At 50.9% G+C, this 21354-nt stretch overlaps 4 protein-coding genes across 4 annotated transcripts; 2 read left to right on the forward strand and 2 right to left on the reverse strand.

Annotated features, from left to right (window-relative positions):
• Positions 1-31: 31 nt before the first annotated feature.
• Positions 32-1908, reverse strand: BO97DRAFT_376366 (DHHC family palmitoyltransferase). The gene is made up of 5 exons (XM_025693015.1): positions 1605-1908; positions 1037-1535; positions 859-982; positions 760-800; positions 32-703 (listed from the first exon to the last, which is right to left on the reverse strand). Exons 1-5 carry the CDS (start codon positions 1711-1713, stop codon positions 202-204), a joined length of 1275 nt encoding a protein of 424 aa, XP_025547752.1. The 5' UTR covers positions 1714-1908; the 3' UTR covers positions 32-201.
• A 1996-nt stretch (positions 1909-3904) lies between these two features.
• Positions 3905-5059, forward strand: BO97DRAFT_408273 (uncharacterized protein). The gene is made up of 2 exons (XM_025695818.1): positions 3905-4638; positions 4704-5059. Exon 1 carries the CDS (start codon positions 4155-4157, stop codon positions 4605-4607), a length of 453 nt encoding a protein of 150 aa, XP_025547753.1. The 5' UTR covers positions 3905-4154; the 3' UTR covers positions 4608-4638; positions 4704-5059.
• Positions 5060-10293: 5234 nt separating this feature from the next.
• Positions 10294-14502, reverse strand: BO97DRAFT_428247 (uncharacterized protein; the record flags this gene model as incomplete). The annotated part of the gene is made up of 5 exons (XM_025697270.1): positions 10294-10493; positions 10721-10961; positions 11012-11739; positions 11824-13659; positions 13713-14502. The coding sequence occupies 5 exons, from the start codon at positions 14500-14502 to the stop codon at positions 10294-10296; spliced, it is 3795 nt and encodes a 1264-aa protein (XP_025547754.1).
• Positions 14503-15086: 584 nt separating this feature from the next.
• BO97DRAFT_201536 (type II myosin) lies at positions 15087-16316 on the forward strand. Its single transcript, XM_025690531.1, has 3 exons — positions 15087-15806; positions 15857-16246; positions 16312-16316. Exons 1-2 carry the CDS (start codon positions 15351-15353, stop codon positions 16010-16012), a joined length of 612 nt encoding a protein of 203 aa, XP_025547755.1. The 5' UTR covers positions 15087-15350; the 3' UTR covers positions 16013-16246; positions 16312-16316.
• The last annotated feature ends 5038 nt before the right edge of the window (positions 16317-21354 follow it).

A 21354-nucleotide genomic window follows, 5' to 3' on the forward strand; every position in this document is an offset into this window, starting at 1 on the left:
TGGTCGATAACCATCTATACACAAACAAACCGACAGGTGCTCCTGACAACCCGAACCCAAACAAAATATATATAACCCTAAAGAGAAAGAATAAGAGTCTCAGCCACAGGCTGACTCCAAATTAAGCATCCCAATTCCATGCAATACGTGTTATTGAAACCAAAACTATCGTCCCCACTGGAGAGCTCCAAACACACTCGGTCATTGACGAGCCTCCTCTAAAGCTGGCTTTTCGAGCCCGGCCTCTCGCTTAAGCCTTGACACCACGGGGCCAAACTCGAAAAAGCTGTCGGAGTCCGTCCGCACGGCGCAGGGACTCTGCTTAAGCGGCACGAACCAGTCGATGACCTTATAGCCTAGCACCTGTTGGAGGTTCCTAAACGGGCTGCCGAGGTCGAAGGGGTTCTCGCCCGGGAGCGTTTGGAGGATGGCGAAGATGTGCTGCTCGCCCGCGGGCGGCTGGTAGTTTCTTTGGGCTTCTGGGGTGAGGGGCATCGGGGGTAAAGGATAGGTGATGGTGTTGAAGGTTGGAGCCCATCGGGAGTCGGGGTTCAGTCTGCTGAGCAGGTGATTCGGCACGCGGATGGCCAAGGTCCAGACGGCCGACCGACGGTTGATGTTCTCGATCGTTGTGAGGTTGAGCATGGCGAGCTGTAAGGAGCTGAGGGTCATTCCAAAAGTGAAGAGTCCAAATAGACCGCTCCTAGATGGTACATTAGTGGTGTTTTGAGGTACGCGAAAGGCGTAATGGAAACCCACAATCCAATTCCAACAGCCAAATGAGGATTAGCCCCTCCAGTCTATCCGGAGTATAATCAGTTAGTGGTAGGTTCGGATGAAGCTCGACTGGGGCCGTACCTCGCGCTCTATTTCGGCAGTAAACAATGCACAGACTATCAAGCAAAAAATGCAATAGAGCATAGTATAGAACACGAATTGAATGAAGAACTTGAAGGAGGTTTCGGAAACCACTCCTCCTACCCTGTCGACTAGTTAGCACCAAAACCACACTCTCAACTTTTCCAGCAATCCTCACCAAGGGCAGAAGTGGTCCATCTTGCGAACGCACTGGTCGACCTCCCGACAATGATGCGTCCGATCAGGCTTATAATGACAACACGTGGAGCAGTATAACGGCCGGCCATCTGGCTGGCACACGAAGACGTCTTTGGTGTAGAAGCTCTCCAACCCATTTGTGTCCCAGGGAATCGTGGTGTCCCCGTCGACAGTTGAGTCGGCTTCACTCTCAACATCTCTGTCTAATGTGTTCGTCTTCTCCGCACTTCTGTGCCGTCGATGCCTCCTCCTTCTCCGACGATGGCGACCTGATGAGTGGGGTGGTTCATGCGCGTCGTCTGCTGGCGGGGTAGCCTTTCGCGGCAGCAGGCCGGCATTCCAGGTCACAGTATGCAAGAGTCGCAGATAGGTGGTCAGGACGATTAGGAGGAGGATGTAGTAGATGACGAGGATGGCGACGCCCGCGCCCGTTCGACGGCCGTGATCATACTTGGAAAGGGGATGGATCAGGTAGTCAACTGATTCGGAGAAACGCTTAGCAAAACCCGACACCAACCAACAAAATATCGCTCGCTGGACAAACTCACTGCATAATGGTTTGGTGACCGCGTAAGATGCATATATAAAAACACATAATAGGAATGGGGGGATGGCCCTCGCGACCGCTAGATTGATGCGCCTGTCGGGTCGCGCCATTGCAAGTTGACCGCAAGACGGGTTATGCACCTCCGCATCGGAGAATAGTAGGGGGTCGGCAGCGGTCGCTTTATTCTGCAAATGTATCCATGTTCTTTCTCAAGTCTAAGCAAGCAACACGTATGTACAGTCGGGGTCTGAAGAGGGGAAGAGAGAAAAGGCAATCGCCCTGGCGGTGCCCCGACGATGAACGACGATGAGCCGTGGAGATGGAGTGGATTTCCAGGAACCTCGTCAACTTGGATGTAACCGGGCACGTGGTGCTGCAAACTAGGCAAACACATCCTATTCGACCTGCCTATGATGTCATGCACCCACGGCACGTGAAGATAACGAAAGTTGGCACTCGATAACTCGATAGAGAGCAAGCACCAAAAGAATTCAATCCCATTTTCTGGACAGAATTGATGTTACTTCAAGTGAGGACAGTGGGGTCATAGTGTCTCTACTACTCTACGACGAAAAGATTGAGCTACAATGAATGTTTGGCCCCGAGTGTCGCCCGATCCCTGCAAATACCGTTATCCCGGGGTATGAGTTATGACATCGAGGCTCAAGCGTCAGACACACGTGTCATGCGGCTCAACTGATGGTCGATCGGTACTATGACCCGTCCTCGACCATAAGCCGTCCGCGCACTTCACAAAGGCTTCAATATCTTTTTGCCTGCCAATTCAAAGTCTTCCCCTCACCAGATTGTTTCAACATGAGGGGGAAAGTCCCTCCCAGCTGGTAGCCTATGTAGCTGAGAGCCATCCTCGTATCAACTAACAGCTGGAAGTGGGGAGCGACGAAAGTCAAGTCGCAATGGGCTTCTTGGAACGGCTGGGATCCTGCTTCGCGCGCCCCATTGAAGTCGCCAGCTATGACGCGCAAAAGGGAAATTCTGTAAGGTGTCACACGGGATCAACACAACGGCATACCGGGAGGATGAGTATGAGTAATAGTGACAAGTAAAGCTGAAGTCTGGAGTAAGGCTTCCAGAGCACGCCGGGGCACCGAAAACATCCAACGGGCAAGGTCGAATGAGAAGTGACCACTTGCGACCGATCTGCTATCATGGATGAGAAGAAATGGGGCTGGTCGGTTTCAAGGCCACCAGACACGAGGAGCTATAGCCAAGCGTCATGACTTGAATCGGGGACCCCGAGGAAAAACAGACAGACGGAGAACGGCGACGAGCACGAGAACTGAAAGAAGGAGAAAGAAGGGCACAAATCCGATGAGAAACCGATGGAAGCGTCAACAATAATCAAGCATGGAGAAGTTAGTCAGAACTGCGATCAGTCATCGCAATGGGTAACTTATTTGACCAACGTCATTATTGGAAGAATAGGAGAGGCATGTGCCACAACGGGCAACGAGTGAGTTGAGGGCTTAGGCAGAACTAGCACGGATGCCTGCTTAGACTGACCGACAGAACGTCACGGGCAAAGCAGAACAATCCCCTCAAAATAAAGGGAGATAGACGGTCAGAGTCAGAGCTTGGAATGCATATTCGCATCGCATCTAGAACTCGATCTCCTGGGCAGTGTTGCCTGAATCGAAGGGCACTGGTGACCTGGGTAAGGTGGAGCTCTTTACAAGGCCTCAGCCAGGCAGCATTATCAAATCGGAACACCGGCCAAGAAAGGTTGAGTAACGAGGAAGATAGTACCTGCGGAAAGAATAAAATAATTAAACAGAAAAAATAAATGAGTAGTTACTGAATTGATTGAGTGGGTTTCCTCGATCCGAGACCAGAAGGGGGAAGGGGGAAGGGGGAAAGGGAGAATAATTAGTTAGAGAGTAGTAGAGGAACGGGCGGACAATTTCCAAGCCTCATCGGGTTCCGCCTACTGCGACGATACCCGGTGGACCCTGGCGATTTGACTCAACTCAACTCGACTGGCGCTCATATCTTACGATGTTCCAAGTAAGCTATTCCAGAATGATTCAACTGACAGACACTCGACAGCTGATAGTTCGACCCGCAAAACGGTCCCGGCTTTTCCACCCACTTTCCTTACCCCCTTCCCCATTCCCAAAAAGCAATGGATTGCCAAGCCACCTTGACGATGATCGACTCTGAAATGGCCCCGGGCTCTGATCAGGTATAGCACCTGCTTATGACTGAGATGAAGAACACGCCTAGTTTCCAAGGGCGCTTTTTTTGTGAGATCAGCCACAATGGCAGGTCAGGACGCCTTGTCTGAATCATCGTTAGCGTCTATTCACTTTCTCACTTGTTGCGACATCCTGAGATTGCATAAATACGGCGCAGTCCTCAGGTTGGGGTTGATCTCTATCTTCTACATACAGTCAATCAAGCCAACATCAAGACTCATTCACACCTGCAACTCATTCACTGTCTTCGTTCTACTTCCCACCGAAGCTTGACCTCAACAACATCCACCATATCACCACTTAATTCAGCCATCTATCAAACTACTTATTCCACCATGCCTGGCTTTTGGACCTGCTGCACTTGTCTCCACGGCCTTCACCAGATCGACCTCCACACAGAGTGCCTCCAGTGTGGTGAATCACGCTGCCCCAACTGCCCGGTTGACAGTCGAGACATGGAGATGTCGTTGTACACCTGCCACGAGATGTCGCCGTACCCTTCTACTCCAGCACACTCGGTGTGCGCACACTCATTAGACTCCCTCGCCATGGTGCCGTCGAGACTTAACTGCCGAGCCCCGAGTCCGCAGCCGATGTCTGTCTTCAGTGACGTCCGGCGTCCTCTTCACGAACTCGCCGGCCAGGCACTGCCAGCGGACCGAACACAGACACGCGGCAATCTGTACTTCTGCTGCCAATGTGGGGATGGTCCCAAACTATACCAGAACCAGCCCCGTTGTGTAATGTGCCAGCACGTCGCGTGCGCCAACTGCACGCCGGTGAAATGATTGTTTTTTACGACTTATGTTGAGGTTGAAGGTGCGGACCGCCAACCAGTCTCCACACTCGGTGGGCAGAAGAGCTAACAGACCCATCGCGTTCAGACTCAAGAAAGAGGCTATGCTATGTTCTCGAAGCCAAACTTTTCTCCATTTTTTCTCTCTTTCTCTGACGTCTTTTGAGCGTTTTTCATTTCATCATGAGTTGCATGAAACATGAAACAGACATGACCGGGAGTCACGGGCCGTTTTATCGACATTTTCTTTTCTTTGAATCCGGAATTTTCGAACTGGATGATCTTGCATGAGCGGGTGCATATACCATGATACATCTCCTACTGTCAGCTTTTTTATTTATTATTATTATTACTTCTGTTGTGGTTTGGTCTGATTTGGTTGATTTGAAGAACTGTACTAAATATACGGCTTAGACTGGGGCGGCTGCCCGATTGAGCAAGCGGGACTTGGTCGGTCGTGCAGCCGCGAGGAACGCCTTGGAGTTTGCAATTAGGTGGGCCGTGGGGGTTGATTTTGTTCTGTTTGTTTTGCGGTTGACGATCTCCTTCTCCTCTGTTCTATCTCGTTATAGATTGTTTTTATTACAGATTTGTCAGACTAGAATTTCGGTTTACATGAAATGTACACATTCTTCATCAATCTAACGACTTCTCCGATCGAGTTTGACACCTGATTAGCAACGGATGTATAGTAGGTGGACGATATACTTGTACTTGGGCTAGTGCTGGGACACGGCAATCCAGGTACCATTTACTAGGTGACTCTACTAAGGTACCCGGGGTCCCGCACCGCTGGTAGGCAGAGACGCCTGGTTGCCTGGCGTATCTACTGCCTACAGTGCCTAGACTATACTTCCCAGGAAAACCGAAACCCTCGCTATCTACAGTAGTAGTCTAGCTACATACCTCCTATCCTCGCAAGTCCTCTTGAAACTTACTCCGTAGTCCGATCGTCAATAATAATCATTCAAGAGACTAATTTAGACTTGCCGGACCCCCGGTCAGGTCACGGGCCATGACGACAGATTGACATGGGGTTTTGTTTTAGAGCAGACAGACCTTTGGCATAGTTTGTAAGCCCAGTCAGTCCAACTAATTAATTCACCCTCAACGGTCGTATCTAACATTTGTCAGACCCGATCAACCACTACCGACCGGTCCGAGTTTCGTGTGTATGTGTAATGATCCAGCATAATTATAGCAGCAACAGCACCACACAGCCTTGCGAAAGGAGGAGGAAGAGCCCGAACCCGAACCATGGGGGCACACAGGGCACTGTAGTGACTGCGTAGTGACAGCGACAACCGCCGCACGTGGCTTTGAGGAATATCGAACCCCGTATTTCCGGACTAGACCCTTGAGGCTTGACACAGTCTCTCTCTCGTATACATGTACCTTAGAATAGCATCGCGTGTTGATGATGATGATGATGATGATGATGATTTGGATTTTTCTCTCCGAGCCGCAAAAGTCTTGGTTCGGGATTGCTTCGTCCTAACTGGTTGATTGGGGTTGTCGGGGAAGCGAAAAGGGGATAGGGATCGGCTTTAGAAGAGGCTTAGTTACGGGGTGTGTACTATGTAGTTACAGTCTGTGAGAGAGAGGAAGAGAGCATGGATGATGATGGATTGAAGGGGGGGGGGGGGTACATGCAGATCATGCAGCCACAACACGACTCGGGATCCCCCAAAAAATTAAACATCATCAAAAAAGAAAAAAAAAAAAAATCCCCCACCGCCCTTTCTCTCGGTATCTGTATGCGTTGAACCCTATGAATGGGGGAGAACTGGCGGTCTCTCTCTTTCTCGCAATTGCCGCAGCCGCAGGATTTGTTCAGCTCCGATGACTGGCTGCGCGGTGGTTAACCGTTTTGGAATACGACGCGGGAATAAGCAACCAGCCAGAAGAAGCATGACAGGTGCAGTGGTCGTGCCCCGTTCGGTTTTTTCCAAGCATTCCAAGAGTCGTGGCCGGCAGGGCTGAGTAGTACTTTAGGTTTGGTGGGTTCGAGGTTGTGAGTGGGACCTTTCGTGATTGGGTTTGGTACTGGATTTTCTCCGGGTTTGATGCGATCGCTCGGTCGCGTTGCTGTCTTCCTACGTCTGCCCTCATTCGATTCGCTTGGATAGTGGATCGAGGTTCAGCTTCTGTTTTGAAACTTGACAGACAGACAGTTAGTCTATTAGTCAGTCAGTCGGAGTTAACCACATAACTACCGTCTGTTGTACTATGTACCAGAGCCCGCATACACAGTCGAGGGAGCAACAGTCTTCATTGGTGGGGTCGCGTAAAGGGCCCCGCCATTCAGCTCTCGGTGGCAGTTGCAGTCTTGTTGACATTCAGTCGTTTGGGGCCGTTCTGCTCAATCCAGATTGACTCGGTTCTTGGATCATGCCGAACACGGGTCAAACGGCGTATGTGTCTCTCCGTGCTGGGTACAAGAGGGGTGAGGAAGCCACATGGCATGATCTTGATATGATTAGGCTTAACGCTCCTTTCCACGTTTTTTCTTCCCTCCTGGTACACCATCTCCCCAGGGGGGCCAAAAGGAAACGTCTGGATGCTCACCCTTCTAGTCAGTTTCAGAGTGTTCTTTTGCCTGCGCTGATCATTGCATGGTACTCTGCAACACAGACGTCACTCCCTCCGAACTGGTAAGCATTTCGTTACCAGTGGTCCTGAACCGCGAAGCGATTGATTAATAGCCCCGTATATGGTAATCTGACGGTGAGACATCTGACCTCCCTGCCTCTTTCTGCAATGGCTGCTACCTCATTCGTGTTCCTTGCTCGAGCCTCACTCGAAATGATCCGCCACTAGACCGCATGCAGTCTGACGAGTTGCCAGTTGCTACTATGAATATATCTCCATGTCCATGATCCTTCCTGAACCGCTGCGCCAAGCAATTATACCCTGCCCACCACGTTGCACGCGACCGCAAGGCACAGGGAAAAGTCTTGTTTCTGCGCCGATTTCTCCTGTCAGCACTACTACTGGCACTGGCATTAATGGACACTTGGGGACGAACTTCGTTCCGAGAAAGGGGGAAACAGCGGGAAGGGGAACAGAACGGACAATATCGATGCCCACTACTCCTAGTAATCTGCAAAGAAAACTGAAGGAAGACTCCGCAATAGATAGGGAGTCTCCGCTGTAGAATGGCTTAGCCCTGAGGAACCACCCCACCCTCCGAGTGCGACGACCCCACCGTTATGGACGATAATTTGGGGGCCGCCGCTATGGTACATGAGACGCAGGTTCCGCGGACAGGGCAGTTTCAGCTCCGGTCTACCTCCACCCCATGTACCTACCCGCCCAGCGGCACGTCCATAGCCATCATTGATCCATCATCCCTCATCCATGCTACATGTAGTTCAGTTGTTGCCGGGTTTCTCCATGTTTTCGGTGCTTTGCTAAGCTGCTCCCTTGACATCACCAATTTTAGACTGCATGCTGTGCAGTGCAGTGCAGTGTTACTTCAACATCTCATTTCGATCATTGATTATGGGTCGGCTTGTGAACCACTGTTGTGCTTGGCTCCCCCTATCTTTTACGTGGTTATTGTTGAGGTTATACAAACTTCCAGCATCTAATATCTACAATAAACAATTCTATCTTCAATGTAAACCACCATCTAAGCCCGTGTTACCTAATACACCCGATTAATTATTTTTATCTCAAGACAAGAAAATCCAGCTCATCACCTGCTCGCATGGCCCCAAAACAACAATAACAATGACGCCGATGACGAACACCTTCCCTCTCATGTATCGTACCTCCGTCCCTGACTCAAAGCCCAAGTCACAGGACCAAAGATGACTCAGTCCACCTGCATAACTTAACACATATACCATCCATCCAACCAATCATACTGCTCCTCACCCGCCTATAGCTTCGATGCCTACGTAGCTACGTACCTCCAACCCTAGTTCCCCGATCGAATATTCATCACGATAGTAAACCCAGTGACCTGACCCGACGGGACTGACTCAACAATACCCAGCGCAGCACACAGGTTCTACGGACGCGGCTAGACTAGGCTAGACTAGGCTAGTCAGGAATAGCACCGCAAGTCTATTGAATACCATTTACACTGCCACGATTGCAGACGGGATGGGTCGGATCCATGATGTAAGTCTAGACTACCTAGTATGTGGAAATGGCCGTCGGCGATTCTGAGGTTTGAGTGAGGGATATATGTGGATTTGGGATGAGGTTAGATTGAGGGATATACGAGTAGGTACTGTACCTTAGGACTAGTGGTGGGAATATTTGAGGGATATAGATTGCTTTCTAACTGTACCATAGTTACTAGTTGAGAATATTTGGATTTCGGGAAGGGAAAAATCACGCAGTGCTCCAGCTGGTGCCCCGTGTGCCCGTTTGCGGAGGTACCGTGGTTAATACTAGGTACTGTGCTGGCACTGCTGTATGTATGTATACGCCCCGGGAACCAAGGGGACAGGGGACAGGGGTAGGTTGGTGCCCGGGCCTGGGCGGTTGCGCCAGGCAATGAACACGGTGCTATGCTCCATCCCCCGGGGTATCACTGATGGGCGAGGGGAGGGGTCCGGGGCTCGGGTTCGCTTTGCCTGGGCTTCACTCTGTTTGGCAGTTAGTTCAAGTTTCAATTGCCCTTCACCCGCCGCCCGCCCGGCGGGCTTGTGCAGGTGGACGGACGCCCGCGGATAGTCCACGGTGAAACTAATTGGGCGCGCGACAACTCACTAGATAGACGCTAATTATCTACAACCTTTTACCACTCCATAGACTACCACTTACCGCAGCCCACTAACCGCTAGACGCCCGGCTGGGCAGCTCCACGCGAAGGCGGCTGTGTCGCTTGTTCAGCTTGGAAGGTGGGACTGACGTAGCGTAGTAAGGCTGGGCCCAGGGAACTTGAACTAAGAGGACTAGAGAGATAGATAAAACATGTTTGTACTTAGTACTTAGGTTCAAGGGATCGCTCCATGTGGGACAAGGCAGATTGCATGCCAAGTGCTAGAGGTTTGACCACTCAGGAACTCAAAGGGAGATAAATCCAGGTTTCACTAAACATTGAACGATGTATGTATGATGTATTGTACTCATCCTATCCTACTGCACAGCCCTATTACCTCGACTAGTGTCAAGTGAGCAATATAGCATCTCATCCTCATCCCACTCCATTGAATCTTGGCCAACTACTTGCGTTGCCAACTCCTCGCTGGGCCAATGTCCGACTCCACGTTTGCTGTCGGGTGGTCAGGGGTGTCGCTTTACGCCCGTTGCTTTATAAGGGGAAATAAAAGAAGTTCAAGAAGGAAGATTCCGTCCAACGCCGGGCTCGTGCTTTTATCTGCCAAGTAGCAAAAAAAGTAGATAAGGTAACAGCGCGATGCCCCTGGGGATCGCTCAGTAAGAGATGCCAGACCTCTAACTTCAAGGAACGCCGGAATTGCTAGTCAATAATCGAGGATGGTGATGAAGGGGGGAAGCTTCCTCTTCCTGTAAGAAAGAAAAGTAGGCGACGGGATGGGAACTGTCATGTACAGCTCATTGCTGGTACGGCCAGCGGTGGGCATTTATCTGCACGGCCTTTGCCGGACTGGCTTGGACCATATGTGTATGATTGCTTCGGCATCTCACCTTGTTCATTGAACGAGGACGCCTGACGGATGAAGGCTCCATGTCGTGGGTTACAATGGCAAGATCCGCGAAGGGTCTTGAAGAAAGCGTCTACGGTATGCGGCTATTTCCGCAGCCACGGTGCTAAAATCTTTCACCTTGTCGCGCCGCATGTCGTTGATGATTTGCTTCAACCCGGCAATGTATTCGTCCTTTTCTTCTGGGGTCTTGCCCTCGCGGAGGGATCCCATCTGGACCAGGATCTTGTCATCTGTCAAGGTTAACAAGCCTGTGTGTCAGCATCCGCGCAGTGCAAATCCGACCAACAGAAGGAGGCAAGAGGTGGGAGGACAAGAAGATGACGAAGGCAGAGAGGAAAGAAGAAGGGAAAGGGCCATAAGCAATGAACACATGTAACAAAAGCCACAGAGGACAAAGTCAATGTTCAGGTCATCAGGGAGAAGTGTTCCAAAACATGGTTTGAGTCTGTCGACGCACCGCTAAGAGACATGTCACGGAAGTGTTGGAATTCGCAGGATCGATCATTGCAGATCCCGCCAGCCACCTCAAAAGGACAGAGGTATTTCATCGGGTCAATGTTATGACTATATGTCAGAGAACGATAGCCGTTTGCAACATTATCAACATAGCTTGGGTGGTAGCGGTAAGCCTTGAATTGCTTTAGCGGACTTTCGTACTGGGTGAATGTGGTACGGCTTTCGACGGAATGCCGCTCGTTCTATAAGTCGTCAGCATCAATTTACTCTCTGTCATAAAGGAGCCTCGCACATCCAAAGGGCTGATTCGAGCAAGATTCCGTGGTTGATAAACACCCAGGCCCTGGTCAGTTTCAGTTAGCGGCTCACTGGCCTTGATAGCCTCATTTGAAGGAGACTCGGAGTCGTCCGTCGGTTCAACAGGACCGGGAGATGCAGGACTAAAAGGGGGCGAATAGGTGGAACCGGCTGGGCTTGCAGTCATCTCCGGCTCTGGTGGCTCGTATGCATCTGAAACAGACGATTCACGGGACCCTCGTTCTAGTAATTCAGGCGCTGATTCATCCATGTGCTCATCAGACGCGGTATTGACCTGAGACTCGGGATTAGTCAATTGTGAGAGCTCTAGCGAGGGGTTGTTCGAGTCCAAATCGACCGGTTTCTCCTGCTCGATCTCTCCAGTTTGTTCGTCCAGGACTTCGGGCTCCACAGTAGCTGGCGCAGGGCTTTGTGAGACAGAAGCTTCGGATTCGACGGAAGCAGGATCGTCGCTTTCGCTATCGCTATCGCTGGATTCGTCCATCGAAGAACTCATTGAATCTGACGATGAAGTAGCCATCTGTTCTTCGTGGACGTCATCCATAATGGTGTCTTTTTCGAGTTCGGAGTTGGGAATTGGAGCTTTCGCATGAAGCGCAGAGTCTATTGCAGGTCCGATTTCATCCTGGACGGGCGGTTGAGGATTTGGTGCATCTGCAATTTGTTCTGTATTGGGACGAGGAGGCAGTTCGTGGGTGGTTGCTACACACGATTTAGTCGGCGGATCACCTTCGTCAGACAGTATTCTACCTTGTGAACAATGAAGCGCGATGCAATGAAACTTACCATGAGAATTGGGACCTGCGATATCTTCGTTTTGCGTTTGACGTAGAGCTAACTCTATGTCACCAAGCGTGACGCCTTGCAATTCCTGGCTAAGAGCTTGTAGTTCATGCAGCAGCTGCTGGCGACCTTCTTTGCCCTTGGCAATTTCGGCCACAAGAGCATTTTCTTCCTGCTTCACTTCGACCAGCCTCGCTTCGGATTTGTCTATCTGATGATCCAAGGCGGGAATGCCGGATTCAATCTCCTGTTTTCTTAAGATTTTAGCCCTCATCATTTCCAACTGATGAGGGTCTTTCGGGAGAGGAGATGTGGTATCGATGGGTTGGGATGAAGCCTCTGCAAGCTCGAGCACCTCATGGTCCGGGGTGGCGACATCAGCGGTCATTGGATTGGCAGGTGGAACTGGCCCGTCCACGGCACGAGGGGATTGAGTGCGGCTCGCTGCCAGCTTTGCCTTCTTCCGCTCCTCAAGTTCAGCAATCCGACGGTGCATCGCTTTGATTTCCAGATCCTTTCGGCGTAAATGTTCCTGATGCTCTTGATCGTAGTTCCGTCCATTAGGTGTCACAGACGTAGAGAATCCCTGGCTAAGGGATGTTGCTGGCCGCTGCGGTAATGTATCCAGAGCCATTGTTGGAGTACTTCGAAGAATTGCCTCACCATCCTGCGACACATTGCCTACCAAAAAATCGACCTCCATACTGTCAATTTCATCGTCTCCGTAAAATTCGTCGTCACTGATATCAATGACAAGCCTCGCAGGTTCAGCGACAGCATAGTTTGCACCGTTACTGTATGATTTCTTAGGCATAGGAATTGGCTCATCAAAGTCAGAAGCTCGTGGCCTTTTGCGTTGATTGACACGGGGTTGCGTGTCCGTATCCATGGCATGCTCGACTGGCGTGGCATCCATATCTTCCGTAGCATCAGGCTCTTGTTCCTCAGTCATAAAAAGTCCTGGTATACGGGATTGTGGTGAAGGTTCGGGGTCCGGTGGGCGCTCCGGCAAAGGATGCTGAATCGGAGGCAAGTTTGTGGGTTGCGGAGTCTCCTGACTACTGCTGCTGTTTTGATCGATTGGCTCAGATGGCGTAGGGTCAGACTGCGGTTTCTGCAGTGACCTCATCAACCCTTGTTTCTTGAGCTGTTCAATTCTCTGTCGGGCAAGTTCAGTTTGAGCCTTATTCTTCTCTTTGACACGCGCTTCTTTCTCTTTCGCAGGAGCCTCGCGCGATGGGAGTGTCATTGTCTCGCCAGCTTCAGGGACGCCTGAACCTGGGGCAGCCGCGATCTCTTTTGCAGCTTCGGTTTGTAGTGGCACGGGTGTAGAGGTCTTCGCCTTCTTCGCGGCAAGCATTCGGGCAATGACTTCTTTCCGCTCCATTGGTTTTCCTGTTACAGCCTGTGGTGCCGCAGTTGGAGGAGTGACGGCCTCCCCGAGGTCTTGCTGCGCGGCGGCCTTATTCTGAGATACCATACTATCACCCATTTCTTGAGCTGATTCATGCTCTGCATCATTCCCAACCTTGCTGGAAATAGAACTAGAAGGGGGTGTCGAATCAACATCAGGTTGCGGAGTAGGAATTTTGATTCCAACTTCTTCGTAGAGTTGACGGAGAACACAAGGGTCGATGCCTTCTCCCACCAATTCATTGTAGCGGATATTGTGAGGAGCCAAGCTCAAAAGCGCCCCTTTTGCTTGCAAGCGTAGCTGAGTTGCGGGCTTCCAGTTTGACATTCGGTCCAAGTGAGTGACGGTCGCATCGTTGGTTGTTGTCTCGCCCGGAGAGTTCGAGAGGGGGGACTCAGCAGGCATTGTAAGGGCAGGATTATAAGCTGTCAGATTGTCAGCAAGTTTAAGTCAAAGGAATGAATGGTGAGTCACATACGAGATCCGCTGCTCCGAGATGACGAGTGATCTTCCAACGAGCCCTCAGTGCTTGTTACATTCGAACCTCCTTTTCCGGCGACTTGGGATGATGAGAAAGGCACGGAAGGAACTGAAGTCTTCGGATGTGCGGCACCGGAGAAATTTGATAAACGGTCGCGCATGCTCCTGACTTTTCCGTTCCCTTTTAAGTGCTCTGGCACATCATTCGAATCTCCTGATGAGGGTACTGGGGCCGGTTCGGATTGTCTCGATTGTGATGGCGGGTCATCTCCATCGGTGAGCTCGCCTTCTTCCCGGTCGGGGTTTGGATTGGAGCTGGTTGTGCTAGCCAGCTGCGAGCCTGCTGGGGTGGGACCTTCTTGAGCAAGGCGGGTTTGTGGCTCATTCAAATGGTAGCCAGTCGGATGCACCAGGCCAGGGGCGGAAGGCGCTTGGATGGATGGGTATCGCAATGGTGGCAGCGGCATAGGAGGAAATGGTGGAGGAGGAAATTGTGAAGGCGTAAATGGGGCCATGAAGCCGAATGGTGGCGGGGGTAATTGTCCAGACGCGCTTGGACCGCCCAGCCCCGGCAGATGTGCGTTGGCCATATGGCTGCCTTGATTGTAGTCACCAGGAAGCGCAGCACCATCGTGCGACGCTGGAATGATATGATGGTTCTGGGGACAAACGAAATGATGATGAGGAAGTGAGGAAGGTATGGACGTCGAAGGGGTCGAGCTCGAGGGCCACTGAGGTGGTGTATAATTTTGACCCGCAAAGGAGGATGGTGGAGGATAGTTAGACATGACTAGATAAGGCTTTGTGGAGCATGTAGATAGTGCCACGCTTGTATGTATACTCTGTATGCAGTAAGTAACAGAACAGCTCCTCAAATTGCTACGTCGTAGACTTCAGGCATCGCACATCGGATATGGGGAGACTGATGGGACTTCAGTGATAATCACAGCCGAATCATGAATAAAGAAAAGAGTCAGTCGCGTTGGAAAAGAGCAAGCCACACACTCGGCTATACATGAGTGTGTCTATGCTGTATGCGAAGAGTGCGCGTTTCCTTAGTGATTGGGGAAGGCAAGATGACGCGACAAAGCGAGAGATGCGGGAGAGGATGAAAGCGCGAGACGGTGAAGTGAGGCATGGATCGGAGGAACATGAGCTCCAGCCGAGACCTCCAAAAAAGATCGAATTGCATCTGGCACGTGATGCGGACCCGATGCGGACTAGCGCAAGATCGGCAGCCTGAGGAACGGGTGCCGCAGCGATGTAAACAAACAGCGACAGGCCAGCCGGTGGTCAGTGTGTACTGTTGTAAGTCTGTAACTAAGGTAGTCAGTGACGACGCTGATTGCTGCTAGTTCAGCTGCCCGGTGACGACGCTGCAGTTCTCCCCGAGGTTTACACTTCTTGTTTCTCTTGATCTAATCTCACTCACCTTCCACGTTCAATCCCCTCCCCATCCCCCCTCCACTTCATTCCTCTTTTGCTTCCCTTCTTTCCATTCGGCCTGCATGCTTCGCTAAGAGGCTACTAGACGTCCCATTCCTTGTCCCTTCCTTGTCTTTTGCCTCATATTGCCATTGTTATGATTACACGACCTTTCTGTTGAATAATGTTTCATTGTTGAATTGACGACGACATGCTTCCTTCTCAGTTAAATGGCTCCCCAAAACGAGCCAACCCTTTCGGTCGCGCCTCACCATCACCGTCTGCCTCCCCAAACCCGCAGGCAAGAGGGCTGCGCCCCAAGTCTGCCATCGTTACGTCGCCCAACAGATTCCAAGAGGCTCGAGGGCACTTTCGGAACGCATCTTCAGTTTCGCACGCATCCACTTCTCTAGCTCCTCGACCAGGAGTTCGCCAGAGGTCAGGCTCGTTCAGGAATGACGCTGCGTCCGGGACATTTGCGCCGGAGTTCATCAAGACGGAAGAGCTCCGGCGGGGAGCCGATCAGATCCGCGGTCAGGAAGGCGACAATGACTTCTCCGGAAATAAATATGTCTGGCTACGTGATCCGGAGAAGGCGTTTGTACGTGGACTGGTATTGGACGAAAATGAAGGTGGTCGGTTGCTTGTTCAAACCGACGATGGAGAGGTAAATCTGCCGGTTACCAAGCTTGGGCGTACGGGCTGACTTCATCGCAGCAACGAGAGGTTGATGTCGATCAAGTCGACAAGGTCAACCCGGCCAAGTTCGACAAGGCTGATGATATGGCTGAATTGACGCATCTTAATGAGGCCTCAGTGGTCCACAACCTACATACCCGATATCAAGCCGATCTCATTTATGTGAGTCTTTGAATGCAATCGGATATTTCATGTCCACATCGACTGAGATCTCATCTTCTAGACATACTCGGGTCTGTTCCTCGTCACTATTAACCCGTATTGCCCGCTGCCAATTTACTCCAACGAATATGTCAAGATGTACAAAGGTCGAAGTCGAGATGAAAACCGGCCTCACATCTTCGCTATGGCGGACGAGGCATTCCGAAATCTGGTAGAGGAAGGCGAGAACCAAAGCATCCTGGTGACGTAAGTCAAGTTCTAGTAGGAGATATGGCATCGCTTTGGAAGACCACTCTAACAGCGAAATCAAGTGGAGAGTCAGGTGCAGGTAAAACGGAGAACACCAAAAAGGTCATTCAATATCTCGCAGCCGTTGCGACTACGGATACGCCCTACGCCCGGTCAGGAAACAAGCATCTGTCGACACTGTCACAGCAAATCCTTCGCGCGAATCCAATTCTCGAAGCGTTCGGTAATGCGCAAACTGTTCGAAACAACAACTCTTCGCGTTTTGGCAAGTTCATCCGAATTGAATTCTCTCGAGCTGGTCAGATATCAGGCGCGTCCATAGATTGGTATCTCCTTGAGAAGTCTCGCGTTGTTAAACCCAATGCAAACGAGAGAAACTACCACATCTTCTACCAGCTCTTGAAAGGCGCAGACCCAAAGTTGAAGGAATCGTTGCTTTTGTCTGATTTGCAGATTCAGGATTTTGCGTACACCAGAGATGGTAACGAGACGATCGCAGGGGTATCCGATGACGAGGAGTGGAATATGTTGGTGGAAGCCTTCCATGTGATGAACTTTTCGGACGAGGATCAAATGTGCATCTTGCGGACCATTGCCGCTGTCCTTCACCTGGGTAATGTAACGATTGTGAAGGCCAGCTTGCGGGCTGATCAGGCCGCCCTAGGTCCCGACGCTTTGAACAGTTTAGAAAGAGCTTGCCATCTGCTTGGCATCGCACCGGAGCCTTTCGTCAAAGGATTGTTGCATCCAAGAGTGAAGGCGGGGCGTGAGTGGGTGGAAAAGGTCCAAACTCCCGAGCAGGTCCGGCTTGCCCTTGATGCCCTAGCTAAAGGTATCTACGAGCGTGGCTTCGGAAACCTTGTTGACCGCATCAACGACCAACTCGACCGCAGCACAGTCACTGGTGAAGACAGTTACTTCATCGGTGTTCTTGATATTGCTGGTTTCGAAATCTTTGAGAACAACAGTTTCGAGCAATTATGCATCAATTACACCAATGAGAAGCTCCAGCAGTTCTTCAACCATCACATGTTCGTTCTGGAACAGGAAGAGTACGCCAGAGAACAGATTGAATGGCAATTTATTGATTTCGGGAAAGACTTGCAGCCAACCATCGACTTGATAGAATTGACTAACCCCATCGGTATCTTTTCCTGCTTGGATGAAGATTGTGTTATGCCAAAGGCCACCGACAAAACCTTTACTGAAAAGCTACATTCACTCTGGGATCGCAAATCTCCTAAGTATCGTGCCTCCCGTCTCAGCCAAGGATTTGTGCTCACACACTATGCGGCCGAAGTGGAATACGACACTAATGGCTGGCTTGAGAAGAACAAGGACCCGCTTAATGACAATATTACCCGTCTTCTCGCGCACTCAGACGAGCCTCATGTTGCAAGTCTCTTTTCTGATTGCGGTGATCTTGACGATGAGAGCGATTATCCCAAGAGTCGTGTGAAAAAGGGACTGTTCCGCACGGTTGCACAGCGGCACAAGGAACAATTGTCCAAGTTGATGCAACAGTTAAACTCCACTCATCCTCATTTCGTTCGATGTATCATACCCAACCACAAGAAGCGTCCTAAGATGTTGAATGCCCCTCTCGTCCTTGATCAATTGCGGTGCAACGGTGTACTCGAGGGAATCAGAATTGCACGTACAGGCTTCCCCAATCGACTAACATTTGCCGAGTTTCGTCAACGATATGAAGTACTCTGCCAGAAGATGCCAAAAGGCTACTTGGACGGTCAAAATGCTGCTGATATCATGCTACAGAAGCTTGCGTTGGACCCTGCATGGTACCGAGTCGGCCGCACGAAAGTCTTCTTCCGAGCTGGTGTCTTGGCCGAATTGGAGGAGAAGCGAGATCAGCTCATTCGTACCATCATGACTCGCTTTCAATCAGTCGTTCGAGGTTTCGTGCAACGACGGATCTCCAACAAACGTCTGTACCGAGCGGAGGCCACCCGAATCATCCAGCAGAATTTCCGAACCTATCTGGATATGAAAGCTAATCCCTGGTGGAGACTGTTCTCAAGGATGAAACCGCTTCTTGGTGAGACACGGACAGCAAACGAAGTCAGGAAGCGAGATGAGAAGATCAAGGAGCTGGAGCTGAAGATGAACCAAGACCTGGCAAATCGGCACAAGCTCGAGGAGGAAAGGCGGCGGACGGAGATTGAAATCCAGAAAATCCAGCAGACTCTGGAAAGTGAACGCGCCCTGGCTCTTGATAAGGAAGAGATCTTCAAGAGACTTCAGTTTCGGGAGGTTGAGCTAAGCGAGAAGCTGGCTGGTGCCATTGCCGACCAGGAGAGTCTTGAGGATCAACTGGATGATCTGATCGCGGCTAAGAAAAAGACAGATGACGAGCTTGAGCTGCGGATCACCCAACTCGAACAGGCCGGGGAAATCATTCAACGTTTCGAGAATGAGAAGCGGGAGATGCAGGCTCGACTCGAAGAGATTGAAGGCGAGCTGGCCGAAGCATCGAAATCCTCTTCGGAGAAGGATGTCCATGTTCAGGAACTTGGCCAAGAAATCAAGATGCTTCAAAGTCATCTCAGCTTGAAGGAACGCAAACTTCAAGACTTGGAAGCCAAGCTGTTGAAGACAGACCAGGACCTTGAGGTCAAGCATGCAAAAGCCTCAAGAGACCTGGAGCAGTCCAAAAAACAGATCAAGGAGCTGCTCGAGGAGAATCGCACTGTTCGACAGCAAATATCGGAGCTCTCGTCGACGTCAACAGGATACGAAGAAATGCTTCGTCGGAAAGAAAGTGAAATGACAGTCCTCCGGAACGACGTAAAGAAGCACGAGGATGAAAAGCGCCAGTTAGAATCTGAAAAGGCTACTCTCTCAACACGTCATGACAATATGCAGCGACGCCTTCGCGAACTTCAAGCCGAGACTGACGCCATGCTGTCAGAAAAGGTTCAACTAGAGCGTGAAGCGGCTGACGTTAAGAAATTGTTGGAAGAGAAGATCTCTGAAGACGCTGAAGCAGGCGACAGCCGAAAGCTTCTTGAGCAGCAAATTCAGGAGCTCAAGGGTCAGTTGTACAAGGCGCAGGCGGATCTTAGCCGGGAAAGACAATCCCGCGACGACGTCCAGATGCTCGCCGAGCACAACCTTGCGGAGTTGAAGGATAAGTACACCGCACTCAATGAATCTAAGATCATTATTGAAAAGGAGATGTATATTCAGCAAGATACTCTACGTCGCGCCACTGAAGCCCGCGTCGCTGCTGAAGAGTCGCGGAAGGAGCTGCAGACTGAGTTAATCCAGCTTCGGGACCGCTTTACCAAGGTTGAGAATGCTCGACTGGATGCGGAAGCTGACATTGAGCGCAGCATAATGAAGCAGGCCACCGAACGTCTGCAGAGTGTCCAAAAAGACCTTGATGCTCGATCCCACCAAATAGAAGAACTCGAGGCTGAGAGGTCACGACTCGCTGTCAGAGAACAAGAGCTAATGAACGCCATTGCTGAATCCGACAACTTCCGCATCCGCCATGACCAAGCCAAGGAACGTCTTGAGCGAGAGTTGGTGACATTGAAGGGCAGACTTACCGCGTCAGAAAATGATAATCGTGCTCTCCTTACCAAGATTCAGCAGAAGAACCTTGACATAGCCAGGTCCACTTCAAGAGCAAGCGATAATCAACGCCTGCGTATAACCAATCTCCAGAAGGAGAAGGCCAAGCTGGAGGATGACAATAAGAAGCTGACCCGTCAGCTTGGCGACCTTCATGTCTCAATCACCTCCCTGGAAAAACAAAAAGAGAAGCTTTCTCTCAGCTTGGAAGATTTAAACCACGAAGTCAACAGGGAGCACAAGGCCAGTCGCAATGCTGAGAAAGCCGCATCTACGGCAGGGATTCAGCTTGCGGAGGCTAACAGAAGTCTTGAGACTGAAAGACAACTCCGCACACAAGCCCAGGCCAATACGCGCAAGCTTCAGAACTCTATTGACACTGCAAACAAAGAGATTGAAGACTTGCATCGGCAGTTGATGCTGTTACACAAGGTTGTTGAACCTGAGGCGGATCCTGCCGATTCAACGTGGGAAAAAGTACAGGCCAACCTTTCCAAGAAGGTTGATCTAGCTCAACTGCTTGAAGCCACCAGAAGCAGATTGCAGGTGACCGATGAGAAGTACAGCCGGGCTGAGAGTCAGCTGGCGGAAATGCGCCGTCGTCATGGTGATGAGATGAAGGAGCTCGATGCCCGCTATGCCTCATCGAAGCGCGCATTGCTTGAGGAGATTGACCAAAACCAAGTCGCTGGTAATCGTACACCAACCCACCTCCGGAAGAACTCCGACATTGCGAAGAAGTTTGGCACACCCACGACTCCCAACAGGAAACTCAACTTCAATGAGATAGCGGACTCTGCTCGGTCGGACAGAACCGTGGACACCGTAGGCTACCAGAAACGGATGGACATGGCGGCAGAAATCGAGGAGCTTCAGAACAAGCTTCAGATAAGTGAGATGCAGAACAAGCATCTCCAGAATCAGATTGACGAGGCTTCTTCGTCCCGCGACAGTTGGCAAGACGACAGTCGCCGCATGCAGTTGCTTGAGCGTGAAAATGGCCGTCTGCACGACCAGCTTGACGATTCTGCCAAGAAGGTTTCCGCGCTGGAGAAGAGCATTCATACAGGAGAGCTTTCGCTCCGAGACGTTCAAGCCAAGTCTCATGAAGAGCTCTACGATCTTATCAACTCGCAAGAGCAATCCCGGAGGGCTCTACTCCAGGTACACAAGGAAACAATGGCAGAATTCGGTGACTCCAAGACGCAACTCGAGAAACTCAAGCGTGCAAAGGCCACGCTGGAGGTTGAGTTACGCGATACGCGCTCCGAGTTCCAAGAGATGCAGGTTGCACGCGATCAAGATGCCATTAGCAGAAACCAGCTTCTCGAAGAATTCTCTGACCTTCAAATCCGTCTTGATGCGGAGACCTCGAAGTCAGCCGATCTGGCATCGAGTTTGAGTCTCTACAAGTCCCGCGCGGATGAGTACTTCAACAAGCTCGAGCAGGCAGAAATTGCCGTCCTCAAAGCCACTCGAGCCGAGCAATTTGCCAAAAACCAAGCCCA

This window comes from Aspergillus homomorphus, assembly GCF_003184865.1.
Source record: "Aspergillus homomorphus CBS 101889 unplaced genomic scaffold BO97scaffold_46, whole genome shotgun sequence".
NCBI classification, from domain to species: Eukaryota; Fungi; Ascomycota; class Eurotiomycetes; order Eurotiales; family Aspergillaceae; genus Aspergillus; species Aspergillus homomorphus.

Bases quoted from the DNA above. Each gene is read 5' to 3' on its own strand.
- BO97DRAFT_376366 (XM_025693015.1), bottom strand. From the start codon at position 1,713: ATGGCGCGACCCGACAGGCGCATCAATCTAGCGGTCGCGAGGGCCATC. The intron at 1,536-1,604 runs GTGAGTTTGTCC...TCTCCGAATCAG, and splicing joins GGTCACCAAACCATTATGCA to TTGACTACCTGATCCATCCC. The intron at 983-1,036 runs GTGAGGATTGCT...ACTAGTCGACAG, and splicing joins ATGGACCACTTCTGCCCTTG to GGTAGGAGGAGTGGTTTCCG.
- BO97DRAFT_408273 (XM_025695818.1), top strand. From the start codon at position 4,155: ATGCCTGGCTTTTGGACCTGCTGCACTTGTCTCCACGGCCTTCACCAG.
- BO97DRAFT_201536 (XM_025690531.1), top strand. From the start codon at position 15,351: ATGCTTCCTTCTCAGTTAAATGGCTCCCCAAAACGAGCCAACCCTTTC. The intron at 15,807-15,856 runs GTAAATCTGCCG...ACTTCATCGCAG, and splicing joins TTCAAACCGACGATGGAGAG to CAACGAGAGGTTGATGTCGA.